Source organism: Felis catus, chromosome A3, assembly GCF_018350175.1.
Source record: "Felis catus isolate Fca126 chromosome A3, F.catus_Fca126_mat1.0, whole genome shotgun sequence".
Taxonomy (NCBI): domain Eukaryota; kingdom Metazoa; phylum Chordata; class Mammalia; order Carnivora; family Felidae; genus Felis; species Felis catus.
In genome coordinates, this window is record NC_058370.1 from 20,892,027 (window position 1) to 20,915,112 (window position 23,086).

General features: G+C 52.0%; 1 protein-coding gene across 1 annotated transcript; it reads right to left on the reverse strand.

Moving 5' to 3' along the window:
- Nucleotides 1-1,825: 1,825 nt before the first annotated feature.
- On the reverse strand, nucleotides 1,826-22,828 carry FAM83D (family with sequence similarity 83 member D). The gene is made up of 4 exons (XM_023251255.2): nucleotides 22,285-22,828; nucleotides 10,751-10,918; nucleotides 6,393-6,517; nucleotides 1,826-3,267 (listed from the first exon to the last, which is right to left on the reverse strand). Exons 1-4 carry the CDS (start codon nucleotides 22,759-22,761, stop codon nucleotides 2,277-2,279), a joined length of 1,761 nt encoding a protein of 586 aa, XP_023107023.2. The 5' UTR covers nucleotides 22,762-22,828; the 3' UTR covers nucleotides 1,826-2,276.
- Between the last annotated feature and the right edge of the window lie 258 nt (nucleotides 22,829-23,086).

The window sequence follows — 23,086 nt, forward strand, 5'->3', positions numbered from 1 at the left end:
GCCGGTTTTTGTTTTGATCTTTTAGACAGATATTCTGAAATATTTACAGCCAAATTTGCAATGGCTAAGTCTGCCATTAGATGAGGAAATAATAATTCTCTCGCAGAAGGGGCAACAAATATTTTGTACCAAAAGTCTGCCCTAGTCACCCTCCCCTCCCCTGGGAGCAGGGCCAGTAATGGACATTGGAAACAAGGACCCAGCTCACTCCGATGCAGGTGGTCCCCAGACCTCACCCTGACACGCTCTGCCCTGGAATGATCTTTCCACGCTCAAGTGCCAGAAAAGATTTACTCCAAGAAACCTGGCCATTTTCTTGGGATCCCATATTTCTCTTGTTCTAATTTCTAATCATTGGCAACACCTTCAGAGAATAATGGTTTGGGGTCCGACTCCACAGAAAGAGGACTCTGTGGGCAGATGAGTTTGTCATGGGCCACATACCTGCCCTCCTCTGAGAAAATCACTGGGATCATCACCTCTCTCAAAACTCTCGAGTCATCCCATGTAAATTTATTTGATCCATCAATTCCCAAACTCAGTTATCATCAATTATCCCGATGCACAGCCTTTTTTATGAACGCCTATCAGCAGTTCCTTAGAACACAGTTGAAATTTCAAATGTGCCTACATTTGTTACTCAGGTTAAATTTTAACTCTGAACTCATCAGGGTATTAACTGCATTTCCCAAGGTACACCCTGTAATGCCTCTACGCTCCCTGCAGACAGACAGTGGTACAACCGAGTCCCAGACTCAGAATCTGAAAACCTGTGTTCATTGCCTTTATCAGCCTTGTGACCTAGAATACGCCACTTTACCTGAGCTTCAGTTTCTTTGCCTGTTTATTGGGAATAACAGCTGTCCAGCCACGACTTGGTTGCGAGGGTCAAAGACAGCATATAGAAATTCTCTCAATCTGCAAATGGTTTCAACCAGCACTATGTCTGTGCGAGGCTCGGGCCTGAGCTGTTTACAGTCAGACGGGAACCGGTTGTCTGGCTGGCTTCACGGCCCAGATTAAGGCACGAATCCAGCAAATAACCTGGTGAGCGTAAGGGAGGCCTGGTGCATGCATGAAAACCTGCCGGCGCGCTCATGACCGGCTGCATCGGCAACGCGCCGACGTGGCAGACAACGCCCTCCCTTATTACAGATCTCTGCTGCTTTGACCAAATCAGAAGGAGGAAGCCACCTCTGAATTCTCTTCCTCTGGTCTGTCCGCACAAATGAGACTGGACAAAAACAGGATTCCACAGCCATACCAATCCTGATTAGCAGGGTGTAGAAACCAGTTGCATCGCCTGCCACCGAACTAGGAATCTGGGATAATTGTCAGTGTCCTCTTCTGCCCCTACTGCAGGATATTAGATTGCTAAATCAATGTCAGTACACCCATCTGATGAAATGGGGCCCATGGGGCCACTAGAGTTATTATCAGGGATGAATCCGGGAATGCACACTAAGGCCGCCTTTGGCAGAGAAGCAAAGAACCAAGGTCCTTGTCTAAAGGGCTCAAGCTTTTTCTTTCAAGAAAAGACAAGCAGAGCACATGAAAAGACCTGCAGGTCCTGGCAAGTTCCCTCATTCAAACTATACGGCTAGTAACGCCAACATTCCTATCCCTAAGGAAGGCATGACCCTGAAACTTATTTTAGGCCTTCTAACTTTTAAGTGGGTATTTTCTCTTAACAATCTGGGTCATCTACTTCTTCCCCACCCCAACACTATTAAAAAATTCTGCAGAAATTACTGTTATGTGCATTTACTTGTGACACACTCCTAGGGTTAAAAAGTGTCAGCGGGGAAAAATAACACTCAAGCCATCACCAAACAAAAGTTGGTTGTATTTATTTAATCCTAAGAACACAGATACCCTGAAGAAGAGACAGACAATAAGAAAGTTTTTTCTAAACAGGATTTTGGTAAGACCTAGTGTTCAAATCTCTAAAACAGAAGAGCACACAAATCTAAAAAAACACAGCACCCATTTTATCTCTTACCTGAATGAACCTGAGAACCCCTAAACACTCTCTTTAAGAGATATCAACGTTAAAGTCGTGCAAAGAAATTGTACCCATAGTGTTTCGACCATAAAACCAACACCTGGTTTATACATGACAAGAACAGGATAAAAGCACATAAAACAATGTGCAGTTTATAGAATTCAGAGAAGAACGGGGGACCAAAGATCAGGTGAACAAACTGTAAAGCAGGGTGCTCGGTGGATCAGCACCACGCGCCTGATGGAACCAGGAGGCGCTGAACGCCGAGCAGTCACTGGTAGGAGGGATACAGCGCGGTGTCTCTCACAGCCAGGAGATTCACTGATGCTCTGGCAACGTTTCCGGAATGAAAACCGAGGTAGTTCTCAGCAAGGAATGTTCTCCTGGAGAGCATGGCCAGCATGTGGTTGAGCCGGGACCTGATACCAGCAAAGTGAAACTGGCGCTCTTGATTCAAGTTCCTAAAGGAGTCTCGCAAGCACAGATCCAAGTGGGGGGCGCCCCAGTACTTGGCGTGTCCAGCGGGGACAAAGTCAGGGGCTCTGCTGGACGTCTGGGAGCCCAGGGAGCTCGCCACAGAGCCCTGGGAAGACAGAGAGGAGGAAGACCTCAAACTGGGAGATCTGGACACAGACATCCTGGACACTGGTGACCCTTCTTTAGACTGGGTGCCCTGAGAAAAGAGAACATTCTCGTCCACGTCAGTCTGGGTGGTGGCCGACGTGGACCGAACCACAGCTTGGGAGCTTGCGACCCTGGTGGTGACCGCGGTCTGGGTCCCGGCACATGCCGTGGTGACGCTGGCTTGTGTCCCCGCGTCGCTCGTGCTCACTGCTGGAACCTCCTCTCCTGGCTCCGTCTGGGTGGCCGCATCGGTCGTCCTCCTCCCGCCCTGTGGTCTGTCCTGGCAGCTGATGACATCGTCCTCATCGCCGACGGTGGAGGACTCGCAGTTCTGGTGCCTGGCCTCTGCCCTGCCTTCAGCGGGGGCCTCACACCCCAGCTCAGCCTTCTTGGGGGTGCTCGAGAGCCGGGACAGCCGCAGGCGCAGCAGGCCGCCCAACGTGAGCTCCTTAGACAGGGGTTTACTGTCCACTAGATGGTCAAACTTGCCGCTGATCTGGAAGTCAGACAGCAGCTTGGAGCTGATGGGCTTCGACTGTGCATACAGGATTCGGAACTCCAGATCAAAGTGTTCAACCACTTGGCCAGACAGAATGACCAAGTTACTGCTATTTAATTTGCCATCTGTCCACGTAAAACTTAAGGATTAAAAACAAACAAACAAACAAACAGAAGCTGGTAAGCATGAGCACTCTTAGTTTACTCACTGTCAAAATGAACAATAAAGCCTAGATATCCTGCTCCAGGAGTCACAACTCTGGTGACAGCATACCCACCATTCAGTGTAAATTCAACACCCCAACCCCATACATAACGTATGTATGCGGTAACAGAAAGAAAAAGGCCAACTATTTAACCAACACACTGAGACTTAGACATCCACAGCCTCAGCGTTTCTACAAACTAGAAAGGGCTTCAAAAAGATTTAGGCAAGCACCCTGATTTTAGAAGTGATGAAACTAGCTAGTGATGTCCCAGCGGGAAGCTGGTCTAGACTGCAGACTAGACCCCAGGACGTAAGGACTGTTAGTGCGGTGCCCCTTACTACCTGCTCCCATGCTGCCATTTTCTTCCTTTCTTTTTTAAGATTTTCATTTATTTATTTTGAGAGAGAAAGTGCAAGCAGGGGAAGGGCAGAGACAGAATGCGAAGCAGGGTCTGCACTGCCAGCACGGAGCCCAATGTGGGGCTTGAACTCAGGAACCGTGAGATCGTGACCTGAGCTGAAGTTGAAAGCTCAACCAAATGAGCCACCCAGGTGCCCCTTCTTTTTCTTTTTCTTTTTTTTTTTTAATGTTTATTTATTTATTTTTGAGAGAGAAAGAGCAAACGGGGGAGGGGCAGAGAGAGAGGGAGGCAGAGGATTCGAAGTGGGTTCTGTGCTGACAGCAGCGAGCCTGACGCGAGGCTCCAACTCACAAACAGTGAGATCGTGGCTGAGCCAAAGTCAGACACTTAACCGAGCCACCCAGGTGCTGCCAGTGCTGCCATTTTCAATGGGGGACAGTAGCACATTCAGGGCTGATTAGTGGCCATGTGCCCTGCCTGTCAGGCATCCTTCTTCCTCTAGTAATAGAACCTCATCCACCCCAGCCTTCTTCTTAGGCACTTCCTGCAATCACAATGGGGTGGACATATGACCCAGGCTGACCACAGTATGCCACCCACTTGGGTCAGGGACCTACCCAGGATGGGCACGTGACCTGGCTAGGACCAAGTAATTCTTCAAGGACTGATGCCAGTGCAGGCAGAAAGAAAGTCTCTCTCTTTGGGAGAGATACTAAAGGCTATGTAAGTAAGCCTGGACCTTGCCTTCAAAGGGAGAGCGTGACTGAGAATAAAGATCAACTAGAAAAAAAGCAGGACCAGGAGACAATATTCTGATCAATGTATGCCCTCCAGGTCAAGATGAACTGAAAACCAACTGCACCTTTCTACACTCCCAAGTTATGGAACTCAATAAATTCTATTTTGCATAAAGTAGTTTGAGCTAGCTTTCTGCACTCCCAATTACCCCAGTGATAAAGAAGTTTGTATCAGGAATAGGATGTTTTATGGGCACCTGAGTGGCTTAGTCGGTTAAGCATCTGACTTTAGCCCGACTTCAGCTCAGGTCGTGATCTCCCCATCTGTGGGTTCGAGCCCCGAGTCAGGCTCTGTGCTGACAGCTCAGAGCCTGGAGCCTGCTTCGCATTCTGTAACTCCCTCTCTCTACCCCTCCCCCGCTTGCACTCCGTCTCCCTCTCTCTCAAAAATAAATAATAAACATTAAAAAAAATTTTTTAAAGGAATAGGGTGTTTTAAATGAGAGATCATGAAACAGAGTGTCAGATCTGTCTCTACCTTGAGAACTGCCTTCAAAGCCCCAGAAGAAAGATTCTGAAAACCTTCAATGAGATCATGCAAACAAGACACCTATCCAACACCAGGAGTATAAAATACCGTCAACAAATAGAAGCTATAATCCTCGGGGCATCTGGGTGACTCAGTTGGTTAACCAGCTCTTGGGTTCATCTCAAGTCACGATCTCATGGTTTGTGAGTTCGAGCCCTGCATCAAGCTCCATGCGGACAATGCGGAGCCTGCTTGGGATTCTGTCTCCCTCTCTCTCTGCCCCTCCCCCCACTCAATCTCTCTCTCTCTCTCTCTCTCTCTCTCTCTCTCTCTCTCTCTCTCTCTGTCTCTCTCTAACTCACTCAAAATAAATAAATAGACTTAAAAAAAAAAAAACCTGTCATCATCATCCTCAATGGTAGCATATCTCATTTGCAGAGGGTAATTTTTATATTTGATATTTCAGGATGGCCAAAAACCATTTGGGACTAAGTTTGTATATGCAGATAAAGCTTGCTTCGGGTGAAAATCTAGTCTCCTCCTGTTATTTATAAACGTCTTATGAAAGGAAGTCTCGAGGAAGTGTGAATTTTGTTCTGAGCAATGATGGTACTGTCTGAAAAGAAAGGCACCAAGAGTTTCTTGATCTGACCCCCTCAGCTTCCACAACCTTTTGCACATCTGCCAGGGCTGACACAATCATCACTCGGGAATGCGCGTTTCTCCAAAAATGAGTTTTTCTTTTTTAAACTCAAGACATGCCTCACGCACACCGTCAGACGATTGAATGCACAGACACACTGCCATTGGAGCCCCCTAAGTAAACACAGTGCATCTTAACTTCTGGAGATTCGTGAAAATCAATGATCCAATCATCTGCACCCTCTATTCAATGACACTCTATTGTAAGATACCACTGCCAAGTTAAGACTTCAAAATTGGGGCTAGAAACCTGGATCAGACTTTCTAGACTAAAGCACTAAGTTACAAGGCTTGACAGAAGGTGAAGGATTTAAGCATAAGGTAACAGCTTCGGCTCTGCCCTCCACACTGACGCTGAGACCTGTGATGACCCTTACCTGCAAGTGAACAGGGACAAGGGGCGGGGGGGACCAAGGAATAGGAATTGAGACTGCTCCTGTCACCGGTAACCCCAATTTGGCCACCGCAGGCCTTGGCAGGGGCTCCAGGCAAGTTTCAACATCCACGCCTTAGTTTCGTGGCCCCCCAGGGCAGGGGAGGTGACCCGCACCCCAACCACCTCCTGCAAAAGGCCGCTCAGACTGACGTCCTCACACACACAGATGCACACCTACCAGAACGCCTGGCCACGGAGGCTCACGTTGAGAGGAAGAGCAGCTTTTCCTTTATCCAGCATGCACCCACTGCAAAGTTCAGGGTCACAAGCACGGGCAGGCTAGAGACTTACCTATAGGAGCCTGTAGCCACGCGAATGCCATCAATCAGTGTGAACTTCTCGTGAACCTGCCCAACTATCTTAGTCCCCGACCTCGCATAGTAAGTGTTTCCGGTAATAGTCCGGATGGTCATCAGCTGTCGGCGGGGAACGGGGGAAAAAGAAACACACAGGCCAGTGAGCAAACGACAGAGGGCTTGGTCTACAGTTCCCGAAAAGACGCACTAGGTGGCAAAGGAGCGGTCCCCTGTCCCCTTCGGTAACGGCACACACGCACACTAGCCAGCGGTTCTCGGGACTCGACGAATGTCACTTCACTTGGTCCGTCTTCTCGTGTGCCCTGTTCTCAGACGGACTTGTGAGACTCTTGGTTCACGGGTACATGTGCTCTCAAAGAAGAGCCACTCGTTCTTTGACACGCCAGAATCCAAGAAATGACATTGAAACAGAATGTGGGGGATAAAATCAGCAAAGAAAACACACTAATAATAAATAGAATTTTAACAAAGGCTTAAGGAAGCTAAGCTGATATTTCTCCTACTCTCTTATTTGACTGCATCAGTAATGACTAACAGCCCACCCTCACTTACCCCCATGCCATCCTCAGTATGGGGAACAGGACGAGCCTTCTCTAACACGGGACTTCTGAGGCGGACACACTCATATCCCATGTGGCTTCACCAACAATGTCACATCTCCTACGGATTTATCAAAAAGGTACTCCGGTAATACGCTGGGGCCCCACAGTGCGTAATCATCCTTGTAAAATGACCCGCATAAATGTATATCCGATGGTATGTAAAACACTAAGACGATCTGCATTATTTGGAACAAATCAGGACAGCGTCAGCTTTATGCCCTGAGAAACCTTACACAATTCAAATTAAATGCTTAAGATTTTTGTTTGATTCTCTCATTCATTCCATAAGCAAAGAAAGTCCCTACCGTGTGCTGAGCCTTGAGACAATAGGGGGATCAGGCATGTTCCTTACCTTTACGGACTAAGGGAGAGAAAAGTAATGCGTGATTCAAAAAACAAGGTATGACATCATCCAGAGAAGTGAAAACCTACATCCACACAAAAACCTGTGCACAAATACAGCAACTTTATTCATCATAGTAAGAAACTGGAAACTATCCTAAAGTCCTTCAGCGGGTGAACAGTTAAACTGTGGCACAACCACACCACATGACACTCCTTAGCAGCAGAAAAGAACTAACAATTGATACAATAATTTGGATGGATCTCAAGCGCGTTATGCAGAATGAAAAAAAGCCAATCTCAATAGGTCATATACTATATGATTCCATTTATAGAACGTTCTCTAGATGACAAAATTATAGAGATGGGGAATAAATTACTGGTTTCCAGGGGTTAAAAACGAGGAGGAGGGCACAGAGAGGAGCGCAGATGGGACCATAATGGGAGCAAGGAGATGGTTGTGGTGATAGAATAGTCCTGTATCCCGACAGTGGTGGGACAGTTCTGGATCCTGATGGCAGGGGGGGTTCCATAGGTGTACACATGTGATAAAATGGCATAGAACTGTCAACACATGTTGTGCCAACCCCAGATTCCAGGCTGTGATTTTGTACTAGAAGTCACATAGGATGTAACCATTGGGGAAACCGGGTGAGGGACACATGGAAACCTCTATGTATGACCTTTGCATCTTCTGTGAATCTGTTGTTCCCTTTTTATTTAAAAAAAAAAAAAAAAGAATTGAGAGAGAGAGATGGAGCATGAGCGGGGAGGGTAGAGAGAGAAGGAGACACAGAATCCAAAGCAGGATCCAGGCTCTGAGCTGTCAGCAGAGCCCGACGCGAGGCTCGAACTCACAAACCGCGAGATCATGACCTGAGCCGAAGTCGGACACTCAACCGACTGAGCCACCCAGGCACCCTGAACCTACTGTTCCTTTAAAATAAAAACATAAGACAAAACAAAAACACCATGGCATGACATAACATCACTTCCGTGGTCTTACCAAAACATGATCTGAATTTAGCCATGAGGAAGCATCAGACCAACCCAAATCCTACAGAAAACTGGCTAATGTTCTTCCAAAGCACCAACACCCTAAAAGACAAAGACAGAGGAGCAGCTCCAAATGAGAAGACGCTAAGGAGACAGGACAACTCAATGCAAGATTCGGTCCTGGGTTGGATCCTGAATAAGAAAAAGGGCATTCGTGGAATGATCAGTGAGACTTAGAAGGTCTGTAGATTATGGTATTATATCAAATTTATTTCTCAATTTTGAAATTTGCACAGAGGTTTATAAGACGTTAACGTTTAGATAATTTGGGCAAAGAGTATTCAGGAACTCCTTATATTATATCGCTAATTCCTTTGAAAATCCCACTATTTCAAAATAAAATTAAACAAACAAACAAAGAAACTAGGACCTTCCATAGAGGTGCACCTGGAGCAGGTGGGGCAGGGGGTTCCTGGAGGAGATACCGATTCCTGACCCAGGTTTCAAAAGATCCACATATAATAGCAAGCATTCAAAAATGTCACTGTGGGCACATTTAGGTGTAGTTTTCTGCATCTTTTCCATCAGTGCTTACCCAAATGTCATACAGGCCTCTGTGACTGCAGTCAAAGCGCTTTTGAGGGCCTACGCGCAAACACGTGACCAAGTGCCTACAGACAGGACACCCAGCGTCCAGAACCAGCCACAGAGCGAGGGCATGGCAGATGTCAGCCCCCACTGGGGGAGGGTACAGACTCACCAACAGACACGTCCTGGTGAGAGAAGCCGCCAGGGAAGACGGTGCTGCTCTAGGAAGAAGTCAAGGCACTACAAAAATTGGGGCGCCTGGCTGGCTCCGTCAGTACAGTACATGCGACTCTTCGTCTCAGGGTTATGAGTTCGAGCCCCGTGTTGGGTACAGAGATTACTTAAAAAAAACTAAAATCTTAAAAAAAAAAAAAAAAGACACTAGAAGAACTGCTGAGGCCAAAGGTACAGACTTCCTTTCAACTCCTCCTCGAGGCAACAATCAACACTATGCAAGCGAGTCGGTAAATAATGCTGGATTCGATAACTGGATCGTCTCTAAGCCAACCTCACGATCAGAGCTGTGGCCAGAGCCACTCTGTGATTCTCCTGCTGCTGGCACACAGCCCTCGTTGCAGAGAGAGCCTCAGAGTCAAACAGCACATCTTCCATCGCTTCCCCTGGCTCTGTGTTAAAAGCAGTCACAGGCTGAATGTCCGCTCAGGTGACAACGTGCTTTTCCACGCCTAACATGCATTTGCCTTGGGGCCCCCTGACCTCGTACTTTAACCGAGTGCGGGTCACACGGCTGGCTCATTTCATCCTGGCGCCAAGCTCCGATTCTACCTCCGCCAGGAATTGGCTTTGTAGCGGCCGTGATAAGTTAGCAACAACCTGATCCTCGGTTTCCCCATTCGGGAAAACGACCACCAAGAACTCTGTGGGGAAAGTCGAATAGCCAAATTTTGTAAACCAAATTACTTGACAATGGGGGGGGGAGGGGGAATGCGCTGATGTCCACTCTGCAAGCAGCCTATAGTACCGAAGCCCAATGCATTGTTCGGTTTGCTGACTGCTTTATTTCCAGCGCCTGGAACAGTTAAGTGGCTCAGAGAAGGTGCTCACATAGGTGATGAGCCAAGTGGATGAATTAAGTTCCAAAGCTCACAGCTCACATTAAGCTGCTTAATTGAAAAAGATGAATAACAAACACGACGATGCTGCTTGCCTCTTTCTGCTACAGAGAACAAGCTGGCTGAGTTATGTAACCGTACATTTAAAGACTTCAGTTTGCATTACTGTCATGCTCAGAGCAAAGGACACGAAAAGCCTAATTTTACAGCAGCGAGAACGGAGAGGCAGCATGTGACGGTGATCAGGAACACGGGGCTGGAGGCAGGCCCACTGCGAGGGAGGCACACCCCCGCTCCTTTCCAGCGGCAGACCCCGGCCTCTCTGTGCCACCACGTCTGCGCTGAAACAGGTACTTACCCGGCAGGGCTGCGGTGAGGACGGAGTTGCCTAACACTTGTCAGGATCCCAGGACAGTGCCAAGGACGGAGCAGGGGCTCCGTCAACGGTGGCCGGGCCGGCGCTACTGTCAAAAGCAGCGCCTCCAAGGCAGCCCCGTGCGGCCAACAGCCGAGCTCCCGGCTGTTCAGGGGAGGCCAAGGTTTGAAACCTGGCTCTGTGGTTTCTTTTCTGTGAGATTTCAGACAAATGGCTTTGGCCACAGCCTCCGCTGCCTCTCGTGTCATGGGGATCCAACTCCCGCCCCACCCCGCACCATCATGTAGATCATGTAGGTTACAGATGCTCAGTCTTACTGCTGATTAAGGAGAAACTGGAAACATGTAACACAAACCTTCTCCTTTTCAGGATGCACTTTCAGGTCCATGCACATATCCAAAAACTGCGAGAGCAGAGCCTGGTCCAGGAGGATGTAGACGGCGACTCCCTGTTTCCGACATATTTCCTGTAGGTCCCTGAAGATGTCGATGTCCGTGAAAACATCCATCACCACCGCGATCACCTATGGCGTGAGGCAGAGGGAAGAGCAAGCTGTTGGCTCACGGGAACACCAGTTTACGGTGCACCGTCCAGACTCTGGAGCCCATCTCCGAGCCGGGAAAGGATCCCCACCCTACGGGATCCTTCCTCCCTTCTCCTTCTGCACTATCGGTTTGCCCCCAGCCGCAGACACCTCCTTCTCCAAAGACACTCAGGCCACATCTGGATTTGGCCCAGCTGACCCTCCCGATCGCCTCCTAGCCACTGTCCTCCACGCTTCCTCGGACCAGTCCTTTTTCCTCCCCGGCAGCACTCCATTCATGCCTGCTGCTCAATCTTCCACTCTCGGCATCAGACTACAGTTCCGAGATGCCTCAGCCATGCGGCCCTAAGCAAATTACAGTCATTCCCAAGGTCTGGTCCTGCGTCTGCAAAATAGGCATGTGGTCAGAACTGAATGACTACGTTACATGAAGCACTAGGTACAAAAATCCCTCAGGTATCTGTTCGCGGGTTCCCTTCACCAGTCCAGACAGCTCACCACAGGGAGGCATCGCTCCAGCCGCCAAGCCTCTCATGACACCCTTTGCAAGTTTAAGAGTGGGGCCCTCAGTGAAATCCCTCCAAGGCTGTGGGGTGTCAGAATGTGCAGGCTCAGTACAAGTCTCTGCACACCAAGCCAGAGCTGGGGCCCCGAGCTAAGGCCACGGCTCCCTGGGCCACGGTTTCCAGCAGCCTGGGCCGGAAGGGGGTCTCCCTCCTCCTCACTTCAAAAGTGAAAACTAGTGTCTCTTAGGACCACATTAACTCCTTTTCGGACGTTAAGGTAATTTATTTATGGGTCTCACTTCCTCTATGGGGACGGAGGCCCTGGAATGGGATAGACTCATCTCTGTGACCCTAGAGGACTCAAGACAGTACCTGACAGTTATGACCCCTCAAGGACGTGGGTGTTCAAGAAGCAAACGGAGACAAACAGGAGATCCCGTGCTGTCTCCAACACCCCAAATCTCGCCTACCAGGACGAGGGACCTTGAAAGGCCAGCTCCCGGGAAGTCACGGCTATGAGAAGTCTGGGAAGATCCATTTCTCTCTGGCTACTTATCCCCGCCCCTCCCCAGTGTTGACGAAGCCCCAGCTGTCGAGCTATTCCCTGGGAAAGGGTTTGCCTCAACCCCCCAGACACGTGATTTTTCTGAACTGGTGGCACCTCGAGAAGTTCACGGCCTCCCACATGCTTTTATGCATCTTATTTGGAGTTGTATCCACCCCCAGGTCACACAGCATCGTGGGCAAAAGGCAGAGAGGCCTGGGCACAGATGTCAGCTCTGCAGCTCACCACCGTGTGACCCGAGGCATGCTGCGGAGCCTCAGTTTCCTTCTCTGGAAGAGATGGACAGTAACAGCATCTATGTAAGGGGCTGCTGTCAGGATCGCAGGGGACAAAGACAGAAAGGGCTTAGCTCGGGCATGAAATGGGCGTTCCATTTTGCGGCCGGCGCCTCTTCAGAGTCTATGGCGGGCCAAAGCCTGGGCCAGGCAGAAAAGACGGCTCTACAGAATGTGACACACACCGGACTTGTCCGCAAAAGGAAGACACGCACGCAGGGGGGCCGAATGATACACACCGGACGAGGCGATCACATCACCGGAACTTGGAGGTAGGGAGGAGACGGTCAAGCTGCGGCAGACACGCTCCAGGCACTCAAATGTTTACAAGAGCAGAGAAGGATTCCTGGCGGGGAGGGCCTTTGAGCTGAGTCACGAAGAAGGGCGCAGTCTTGACAGGGGAGAAGTGAAGGGGAGGGTCTTGAAGCCACGTGGCGGCAGAAGAGGCAGGGAATGATGGGGCAGGGGCCAGTGTGGCCGGAACGGAGAGTGTGCATGATGGGGAGCAGCAGGACAGGACTGAGAGACAGACGGGTGAGCCAGGTGGTAAAACCAGGCGGTGACGCCTCCACAGAGGTTTTGAACACACTCGTGTAGGAATGAGCGCAGCGCTCACGCGAGAAAGCTGGAGGAAGACACATCCAGGGTCCGTCCCTGTCCTCAAGAAACCCAGGCCAATGGGGGACAGAGGCGGCGCATGGACGTGCACCCAGACTCCCCGTGGGAGGGACAGAAAACCCTGCCCAGCTGGCTGGCTTAGAGAGGGCTGGAGGGTTGCTGGAGGCAGGGACCCAGGAGCAGGGCCTGCCAAACTGGGCTTCGATTCACCACTGAAACAATACAAACGCCACCTTTGTTAGGTGGTGAGTAAGTCTCTAATTTGTTATTGGTTTCACTATTTGGTGTTAAAGCCCCAGCCTTTCCTGTGGGTGCTGAAAATAACTGGATCTGAACGCGAGGTGTTAAGAAGGTGGGTGCAAGTGCTTCCCTCCCTAACTTCCCCCTGTACCCAACATCCCCTCCCTCTCTTGCTAGAGCGGGACTCTTGAAAGGTTTGCGACGGAGGCACAGCCCTGCGCAGGAAAGCAATGAGCACGAAGACCTTCCCTCCTTCAAGACCCCACCCCGCTTTCCTGTACTCTCCCCACTCCAGCCCCGTGCAACCAAGTCCTGCAGACTCAACGAGACCTGGGGCTTCTCAAATCTCTCAAGGGACAGTCTCCTCACTGAGCTCAGCAATGGCCTGGACTCATTCGCTGGCCAGCCAAGTGTCTGCTTTCCAAGGCCGGACCCGTCTCCCAGGTGCTGGGGCTCCTGCTACAGGTCTCCGGGCCCTGCAAGGATGCCCAGACTTGGAACCGGTCCCTGCTGTCACTCCCTGAGATGTCATGCGGGATGGACAAAGGAGAGACGCATCTGGAAAGCGGGCATCCTGTGCCCATCAAGCCCCCACACGGCCACTGTGGGCGCTGCCTACCCCAGCCTGTGCTGCAAAGAGCCTGCCCGATCTCTAAGGGCTAGAAAGCTCTGCAAGAGGTGACTTTTGAGAGTCTATTCCAGGTCAACCCCCATCTGCAACTCTGTGCAAATCAGTCATTACAGGAGGAAACATCTAGCCGCCAGAAGCCCGGCTGGCTGGTCTGCCGCCCGGTACCCCATAGTTCCTGCACACCTCCAGCCACATCTAGAGCAGCCGTGACTGTGTCAAGCCCCACACCATCCTCACAGGTGCCCCCCACCACCGCCACAGTCACTGCAACTACTCCTTGATGATTTAAACCAAGGGACCGAGTGACACACACAGTTACACAGTAGCAACCACTGCACTATTGTGTATTGGGGACAAGCAGAGACTCTACTCACGTTCATTTTTTACGTGACCTGGGAGCTTTTCCATTTGCTTTCTTGCACAAAAGCTCTAAAGAGATCTAGAGATTTCAAAACACCAGTAATTGTTATCTCCGATTTACGGATGAGGAAAATAAAGCTTGGAGGGGCTAGGTGACTCGTCCGTAGGGATATTCTTAAACGAATACAGGAGCTGGTGTCTCAACCCCGGCCTGAGCGACTCTAGAGCCACCTATTAGAAGAGGGTTAAATATTATTCCAAACAAGCCTGAGGTTCAGTGTTCAAGCGACAGAGCTTGGAATACATCCTGAAGGGACCAGTGGAATATTTCGCAAAGGACATGGGATGGAGCCCATCGGAGGATGATTACTAATAACACGAAACAGCTCACAGAACGAACGTTCAGGAAGTGTGGAGTGCCGTAGCACGTGGGCACCTTCTCTCTGCAGGCGGTCCCGCCGACTAACCCAGAACGGACTAAATCAGGAAACCTTGGGAGCAAAGGCCGTAGAGGCGGACCTGACGCGGAAGCCAGCTCCTCTGCTTTTGAGCACCCCGTGCCCGCTGGCGCGGTACCTAAGTGTCGCTGCCTCCTGTCGCCTGCAAATACTACTGCCAATCCGGTAGCGGCTGCAGTGGGTTCAGTCCAGAGAGGGCACCTGACGGCTCCTGGCACACAGGAAGCCCTCACACGGCAGCCTGTGTCTTAGCCCCAAGTCCGCCACGGTCTCCCTCCCTTCCCACCCACAGCCACAAAGCAAGGACACGTGTGCAACACGCCTGGAATTCTGCCAGAGGTCTGCGCACATTCAATGACCCGTCAACCTGCCCGGGGCCGGGGGGGGGGGGGGGGGGGGGGCGGGGGGCGGCCAACGCCAGCCTGACAACTGGATTCTTCGCGCGGACCACATGGCTCTCAAACCCATTTCCTCCAGGTCCCCCGTGCTCTCCCACCTACTCTTCTGGAGATGGTCTCACTCAAAAACAAGAGACCTCTTTTCTCCCCATTCATTACAGGTTTTAAATAGAACAGAAACGATCTCCTCAAAATGTCTTAAAAATTTTTCAAGTTAACTTGGCATTATCTTCCGGATTTAGAAACAAAGCAAATGTCCACGGTCGACCCTAACCTTGCCTGTGCGAGTTGGTCTCTCTCGGTTTCATGGGCTGTCAGTGTACGATTAACCATTCAAGTGCCGGACTAAGGTGCTGGAGTGGCCTCCGTCTGCAGCCTGGCACAGCGGCTCTCCCGGAGGCGGGAAGGCGTGCCAACTGCTCGCGGGCCACAGTGGCAGCCACGTGGCTGCTGTTGTGTCCCAGTGTGAAGTACGCATGCCCGCTGGGCTTTCAGAAAGAAAAAGCATCCAGAGGGACTTGGGGGAATTAGGGGGCTATCATTCTGAGTTATTGATAATTACGTAAAACATTTACCTGGCTCCGACGTCCGATTTACAAAACAGGGTGCTTTCAGAGACACCTAGCTTCCGTCCTTGTCCCTTCCCTTTTTCTCCTTTCCTTTCCTCCTTCTGCATTACAATCATTTCAATCCATTTTTGGTTCCTCTTCCATTTTCTTGAATATAAAGAAGTCTGCCTTAGGCCCATGTATGTACATACTTGTTTGCTATAAATAAGAATGTGTATTGGGGTGCCTGGGTGGCGCAGTCGGTTAAGCGTCCGACTTCAGCCAGGTCACGATCTCGCAGTCTGTGAGTTCAAGCCCCGCGTCAGGCTCTGGGCTGATGGCTCAGAGCCTGGAGCCTGTTTCCGATTCTGTGTCTCCCTCTCTCTCTGCCCCTCCCCTGTTCATGCTCTGTCTCTCTCTGTCCCAAAAATAAATAAACGTTGAAAAAAAAATTTTTTTTTTAAATGTGTATTATGTATGTGTGTGTGTGTGTGTGTGTGTGTGTGTTCACATCCCCCTGTAGATTACAAGGCAGGATGTGATGCACGCTGTTCTAGAGCAGCGCTCATCAATGCAAGCTTCTGAGAGGAAGGAAACGTGCTAGGTCTGTGCCATCCACACAGCAGCCGCTAGCCACCAGTGGAGACTGAACACCTGAAATATAGCTCGTGAGGCAGAGGAACTGAGTTTTTCACATTTCATTTGAATGCATATAAATTGAAATTGCCACTGGTGGCTAACGGTGACTTCACTGGTCGGTGCGGCCCTGGACACTTAGTCACTGCTTTCTCAGAGCCGCAGGGGACTCCACTCTGGGGACACATCCGTTCTACTGAAGGACATCTCAGCTCCCCCAGCCTCTCACTATGGTAAGTAGTGCCGCAAACAGCCTGCTACACGCGTCTATGCGTGTTTTTGCCAGTGTTATCGTTGGGACACACGCACACACGTGGGGTTGCTAGGCTGATGCGTAAATACAACTGAAGTGTTGCCGCATATGGTCAAATTCCCCTCCAGAGGCTATATCGTTTGCATCAGTGTCTTTAGAAAGCCCGCATACCCAGTACTTTTTTGGCGAGCGAACGGATCCTGTATCTGCAAAGGAATCCGGACGATCCTGTGGCTTCCCTGCTGCCTGATGGACGCCAGCTGGAAACAGTGAAGGAAGGAACAGGCCGACAGAGAAGGTGGCTACAGGACCGAGAGCAGGAGGGAGTGGGAGTGGCTGTTCCCCGGGGGCAGAGCTTCAGTCAGGGAACACAAAACCATTCTGTGGACAGATGGTGGAGACGGATACACGATGTGAATGTGCTCAAGGCCAGTTAATGGTTAAAATGGCAAATCGACTTGCGTGTATTTTACTGTAATTTAAAAAAAAAAAAAAAAGAGGGGCACCTGGGCGACTCAGTCAGTTAAGTGTCTGACTCTTGATCTCAACTCAGGTCTTGATCTCAGGGTCACGAGTTCAAGCCCCACACTGGGCTCCACACTGGGCGTGGAGCCTACTTGAAAAAAATATAAAATAAAAAATAGGGGCACCCGGGCGGCCTAATGGGTTAAGCTGACTTTTGGTTTCCACTCAGGTCGGATCTCACAGTTCGTGAGTTTGAGCCCCACATTGGGCTGTGCACTGACAGTGCAGAGCCTGCTTGGGAATCTCTCTCTCCCTCTCTCTCTCTTCCTCCTCCTCCTCCTCCCCTGCTCATGCTCTCTCTCTCTCTCTCTCTCAAAATAAGCAAACTTTAAAAAAATAAAAAATAAATAAAAAGAAAGAAATGAAGTGGCTAACAATTCCAAACTCCTTCACCTGACTCATAAAACCAAAAGGAAGAGATAAAAAGCAGCCACCCTGTCTAGTGAGGCACAGCCTAAAAGTTGTGCATCAGACAGGCTTTCTAGGCCAGCGCTTCTCAATTTTCTTCCCCAAGGGACATCTGGCAATTTCTTTAAATTGTGGTAAAATAGATAATAAACCTGCCATCTTCATCATTTTCAAGTGTATTTTCAGCGGCATGAATTACGTTCACCGCGTTGTGCGATCATCACCACTATGTTTCCAAGAGGTTTTCATCACCCCAAACAGAAACTCTATAACCTTTAAGCGATAGCTCCCTATCCTCCCCAACCCCCCTCGGGAGACTTTTTTGAACATCATGACTCTTGGCCGGGGATGGTGCTTCTGGTGTCTGGTGGGCGGGGCCCGGGGAGGCTGCTGGGCACCCAAGGCACAGGACAGCCCTCGATCTGGTCCAAAACATCCACGGCAGAGTGATGCTGAGAAAGCCCGCCCCGGGCTGACTGGGGCATCCGGAGCAGGAACTTGATCACACTGCAGAGATTCTACTGAAACCCAGAGGAGCGTGAAACAAGATCAGGAGCACCTTAGTTCTCTTGATACATCCACACACACATCAGGGGCCTCGGCCAGATTTCTCAGCAGCCACTCCTGGCAGGACTCTTCGTCAACACAGTCACGCTTCTCCCAATGCTCAGGTTATCAAATGGATGCCCCAGGGCGCGTCATAGCGCAGGTGTCTCTCTGGAACACGGGCAGCTGGTAAGAAGGATGCCTGAGGAGTGTGGAACCTCCAGAATGGGCTCTGCCCATGAACTCCCGTTCAAAACCCAGAGATACCCCAAGGGCCAGCACAGAAACCCATCACCAGTGAGGGCACGCAGCACGTCCAGGGAAGGTCTCCACTCCCACCGGACCCCTGGGGAGGCGGGGCCCAGCCACACGCTGATTCACAGGGCAGCAGGGGCAAAGAGAAAAACGACTCCTCGACAAATTCAGTAATGTAGGGAAAGACTCCAGAGTAGGTGTGTCAGGGAAAGATCCTGTTCGGTTCAAAATTATTCCAGAATTCCCTCGGGAAGCCAACATCTTGGCTCTCGGGTCCAAAGCAGTATTTCCTCCGGCTTTGGTGGAGCTCGACCAGGTCAGCAGTCAGCCTGCATTCAGAAGCCAGGCCGCACATACATCATGTGTGTTTTCAACACCGTCCCTCACTCACGAGGCAGGATGCCCACGCTTTGAAAGGCGCTCAGAAACTGAGCCAGCGGAGGGCCTGGCAGACTCACAGCCCCCGTCACACCTACTCTGGGACAAGAACTCGCTGGAAAGGCAGGCGGAATCGCTCAGACCATTTTGTCACTCCTGCCCCGCCTCTCCTCTCCCGGCCAACCGCACCAGACACCCTGCATGCGGCCCAGGTCCCAGGTGAGGATGAAACCTGTCCGAAAACCCTCCGTCCAGGCTGCAAAGCTAGGATTAGACACCTCCGTTTCCCAGGTGACCCCGGTTTCTTGGGCCTGTATCCTGACCACTCCAGTCTTCTTCCCGAAACGGACAGGAAGTATTCGTCCTGTCCTAGTCGTTTTCCTGTTTATAGGATATGCAAGGAGGAAATAAAAAGTCCCAATCTTGAGAAACTGTTAAAAACCTTCAGCCTGTCGCTGAAAACTGCCAAGGTGCCAATCCCCTCTCATGCCAGGGAATCCACGGGGAGCAGAGATTGCGAGCATGGGCTTGGGAGCTAGGCAGACGGGCTACCTCTGTGATCTTGGGCAAGTTACTTAACCTCTCTGGGCCTGGTCTTTTCTTACCTGTGGCCTCCTCCTAACAGTGGGAGGGTTCAATGGGAGACTCCAGGTAAAGGGTGCAGCACAGAAATTGACCCACTGCAGGGGCTCAAGCATACCATCAGGACGCAGATGCGTAACAGCTTTTCATCTCATCCTGAGACAGCCCGGGACCGGCATCGTCAGCGTCCTTGCTGTCACAGGGACTGAACTTCAAAGGACGCAGCCAGAGGGACGCAGCCACTCCTGTGCACACAAGGCGCAACTCTACCCCGAGCCGCAGCTCTGGTGGGGCCACCCGGTGAGCTCCCTATGATATCACCCCCATCAGGCCCTGTCCACCTGAGGACGGAGACAGCGCCTTATCCTTGCATGGCACCAGGCCGAGCGCTGGGGCTGTCGGGGGCTGAGGGTCGCCGTACTTCAGTTGGGAGTCCTGGCTCTGTCTTTCCCCAGCTATGTGGCCTCGGGGCAACTTAACTTCTCTGTGCCTCAGCTCCATCACCTGCGGAGTGGGGATAACCGCACCTACCTTGGGACTACCTGCTTCGCAGAGCATTATCGTATTCTTTAAAGTAAAGGGGATGAGGCCTCAAGGTTAGTATGTCTCAAATCCAACCCGTCTCCGGGTCCCCACTCTCGGCCTTGTTCTTCCTCCTAATTTGGTAGCTTCACTGCCCACCAAGCTAAAAAAAAAACCTCTGTCCTCCCCAACCCTGCCTCTCCCGTGTTCTCCTTGGCCTTGCTCACTCTCCTGTTCCCTCCCAGGCCAACGAATGACCGAGTCCTATCATTAAAACTTCCCCTGCCCAACTCCCCAGCACTGCCTTAGCACACACCCTCTTCTGGTCGCTAGATCCCTATGGCATCCTCCTTACAAGCACCCCACACACCAGCCTCAGCCCTCTCTAACCCGGGCTCCCTTGTGCTCCCACCAGAATGACTGCTCAGGAATGCCAATTTGATCATGCTCCTCCTTCAAAACCTTCAATGGCTCCCCAGTGCTCTTTAGCGGGCAAAGCACGGCTCCAGCCTCCCCTTCAGCCTCCTCTTCTACCACTAACCCTGCCTACTCGTTGTTCAAGCTGTGAGGAACTTGGCTGCCTCCAAACATGCCAGGTCCTTTCACACTTCTGGGCCAGTCTCTACCCTCTGGCCTGGCAAGTCCCACGCATCCTCCTGGACCCAGATCCAAGGTCACCACCTCTCCTGAGGCTTGCTTTCTTTCTTCCTCCAATGTCTCTATCTGTAGCAACCTCCCCACCCATTCCACCAGCAGACTGTCAACGCTCAAGTGTCCGGCAAGCATCATGCCCTTCACCTGTGGCCCCTAGCCCCTGGCACAGCATCCAATACGTGGTAGGTGCCAAATGAGCGAGCAATCTGGCATCCGGCAGAGACACTGAAAATATTAATCTGATCTAAAGGTAATGTACCACCTTTCACCATTAAAATCGCCCAGGTTCCAAATACACCATCTCAAAGATGTGAGTGTGTGGCTGGCCTGGGGCACAGAACAGGGCAGGACATTCTACCCTGGAATGCCAGTATTACAGAATGCCCCCAGGACAAAAGGGTGGCTGAGGGCCAGCCTCGAGCCCCTTCTAAGGCCAGCACATGAGTCGACAGGCAGCTTTCCCTCTGGCCTTAGCTCCAGAATCCCTTCACTACCACTAAGAAGTGGAGCTGGGCAAGAGGTGAGGGCAATTCTCCTCTCTTTCACGGAGACCTATTCGTTGCTTTTCTCAAGTTGCAAGTGCCCAAATTCCCTCCTGGAGGCAAGCCTGGAAATGCACCCCACCATCAGGCCTTTTTCCATCCTCTTACTCTTCTCGAGTGTCTGCTCCATCAAAAGGACCGTCAGCACACCCAGAGCACTGCACGGCTGATACCAGCATAGCTGGAGCCTGCACCTACTCCCCCAAAAGCAAAGCCCTAGCCCACACTACCCTCTACCCACTGCAACCCCACCAGCAGGAAAGGAACAGGCAGCATCAAGAACACTAGCGAGAATCTGGGCTTGTTCCTGGGCTTGACTGTCTCCGCCAGAATAATGCAGACATCATAAGCCACAGACACACTCAGGTACCAGCCCTCCTGAGTCTAACCATGGCCTGGGGTTTCACCTGCCATGTTCCCGGCACAGGTGGCCGCTAGGAAGATGGGCACTATGCCAGTCAGCAAGCAAGGTGGCAGCTAACTACGGCTCTAGACTAAGGCAGCTAACTACGGCTCCGACCCCACTCACCTGGTGCTACGTTCTCGCAGACCCCTAGGTACCCAGCACCCTGCTGCAGTCGAGATTTCCCACCCCACCCATTCTAAGAGTCAAGACAACAGCACCAAAACCCACTGGGAAGAGAGATGACCCAAAGCAGGGGTATCTGCCCGCCTCATTCACAGAAAGAGCAATTTCCTGGGGCGCCCTGGGTGGCTCAGGAGGTTGGGTGTCTGACTTCCGCTCAGGTCCATGATCTCCCGGTTGGAGGGTTCCAGCCCCATCAGGCTCTGTGCGGGCAGCTCAGAGCCCACACAGCCTGCTTGGATTCTGTTGTCTCCCTCTCTCTCTGCCCCTCCCCCAACTCGCTGTCGCTGTGTCTCTCTCTCTCTCTCACACACACAAATAAATAAGCATTAAAAAGAGAGAGAGAGAGCGCAATTTCTCTGGTCAACGGCAGGGCGGAAAGAGGCAGGATTCTCAGTTTACCACTGGAATGTATTGGCTTTCTACAAGATAAAAGACACGCGGCGGTGACTAGCAATTAACAGACTCCTAAGCCCCAAAGTTGTCGCTGGGTACAATCTTTCTGGAATTTTCCCCTAGGTAACGCACTTACTTCTTAGGAGATGGGATCCAGTGTTGGCTGGCAGCCAGGAAAATTAGCACTCTCGTTTGCTTTTAACTAAAATGTGGAACTAGAAGTATTTCTGGTCCCCTCCCCCAGGGGATGTGAATGTCAGGAGTTGGACCTCGGCCACAATGCTCCTCCTTGAGGACTGCGGCTTCCCCCCACGTCCCTGACACAACGAGCGGCCGAGTGATCTGTGATCCGAGCGAAGCCACGCAGAAGGGGCGAGTCGGGGGCCCCCGGGACCACCCGGCCCCGCGCTCCATTCTTCCGAGGGCCTCCCGTCCGCCCCGGGCCCCGAGCCGGGGCGCTCACCTCCCGCGCGGAGCGGAGCTGCTGGCGCAGCGCGTCCTTGCAGCCGTAGGGGCCGCCGGCGCCCGCGCCGCGGGGCTGGAAGTGCGCCTCGACGCGCGTGGCGCCGCGGTAGGCGCCCTGGTAGAAGGCGGGCCAGCCGAGCTCCAGCAGCGGCGGCTCCAGGTCCGACTGCTCGGGGAAGTAGGTGCCGGACGAGCAGTCGTGCGACGAGCCGAAGGAGTCCTCGGCCCCCGCCGCTGCGCCCTCCTGACCGGGCCTCTGGGCCGCCCGCAGGATGGCGCGCACCTCGTCCGGGTTCAGGAAGCGGCCCAGGCGCTCTCTTCGCAGGAAGGCCTCGAAGGCACAGGGGCCGCCCGCCACCAGCTCCTCGAGCGCCAGGCGCCGCGCCTCGCTGTACAGCTCGGCCGGGTTGGGCGGCCCGCACGGCGACAGGCAGGCGGCGGGCAGCTCGTCCGGACCCTCGAGGCGCAGAGCCATTGCGAAGTCCGGACAGAACAGGACCGCTGCAGAGTCGGCGGAGCGCGGGCGTGCCGGCAGCTTTATACGCACCTTTGAATCTAACCGGCCCGCGTCCCGGCCCTCTCATTGGCTGCCACCTCTAACGGCGGAATCCAGGCGCTGCGAACGCCACCACGGCCCCTCCCCCTGATGTGCTATTGGCTGCTCCGCGGCCCGGCCCCGCCCCGCGCCTCCGCATTGGCTGCGGAGTCCAAACTCTGGGGTCGCTCCGTGGAGTTTCAACGTGGCGGCTCCACGGCTGCGCTGATGAGTTGCTCCTGCTCCGGGCCTGCGGGTAGCCGAG

Coding starts and splice junctions, on each gene's coding strand:
- FAM83D (XM_023251255.2), bottom strand. CDS start 22,761: ATGGCTCTGCGCCTCGAGGGTCCGGACGAGCTGCCCGCCGCCTGCCTG. Junction 10,919..22,284: donor AGCTCCGCTCCGCGCGGGAG/GTGAGCGCCCCG, acceptor CTCACGCCATAG/GTGATCGCGGTGGTGATGGA. Junction 3,268..6,392: donor GTGGCTACAGGCTCCTATAG/GTAAGTCTCTAG, acceptor TTAATCCTTAAG/TTTTACGTGGACAGATGGCA.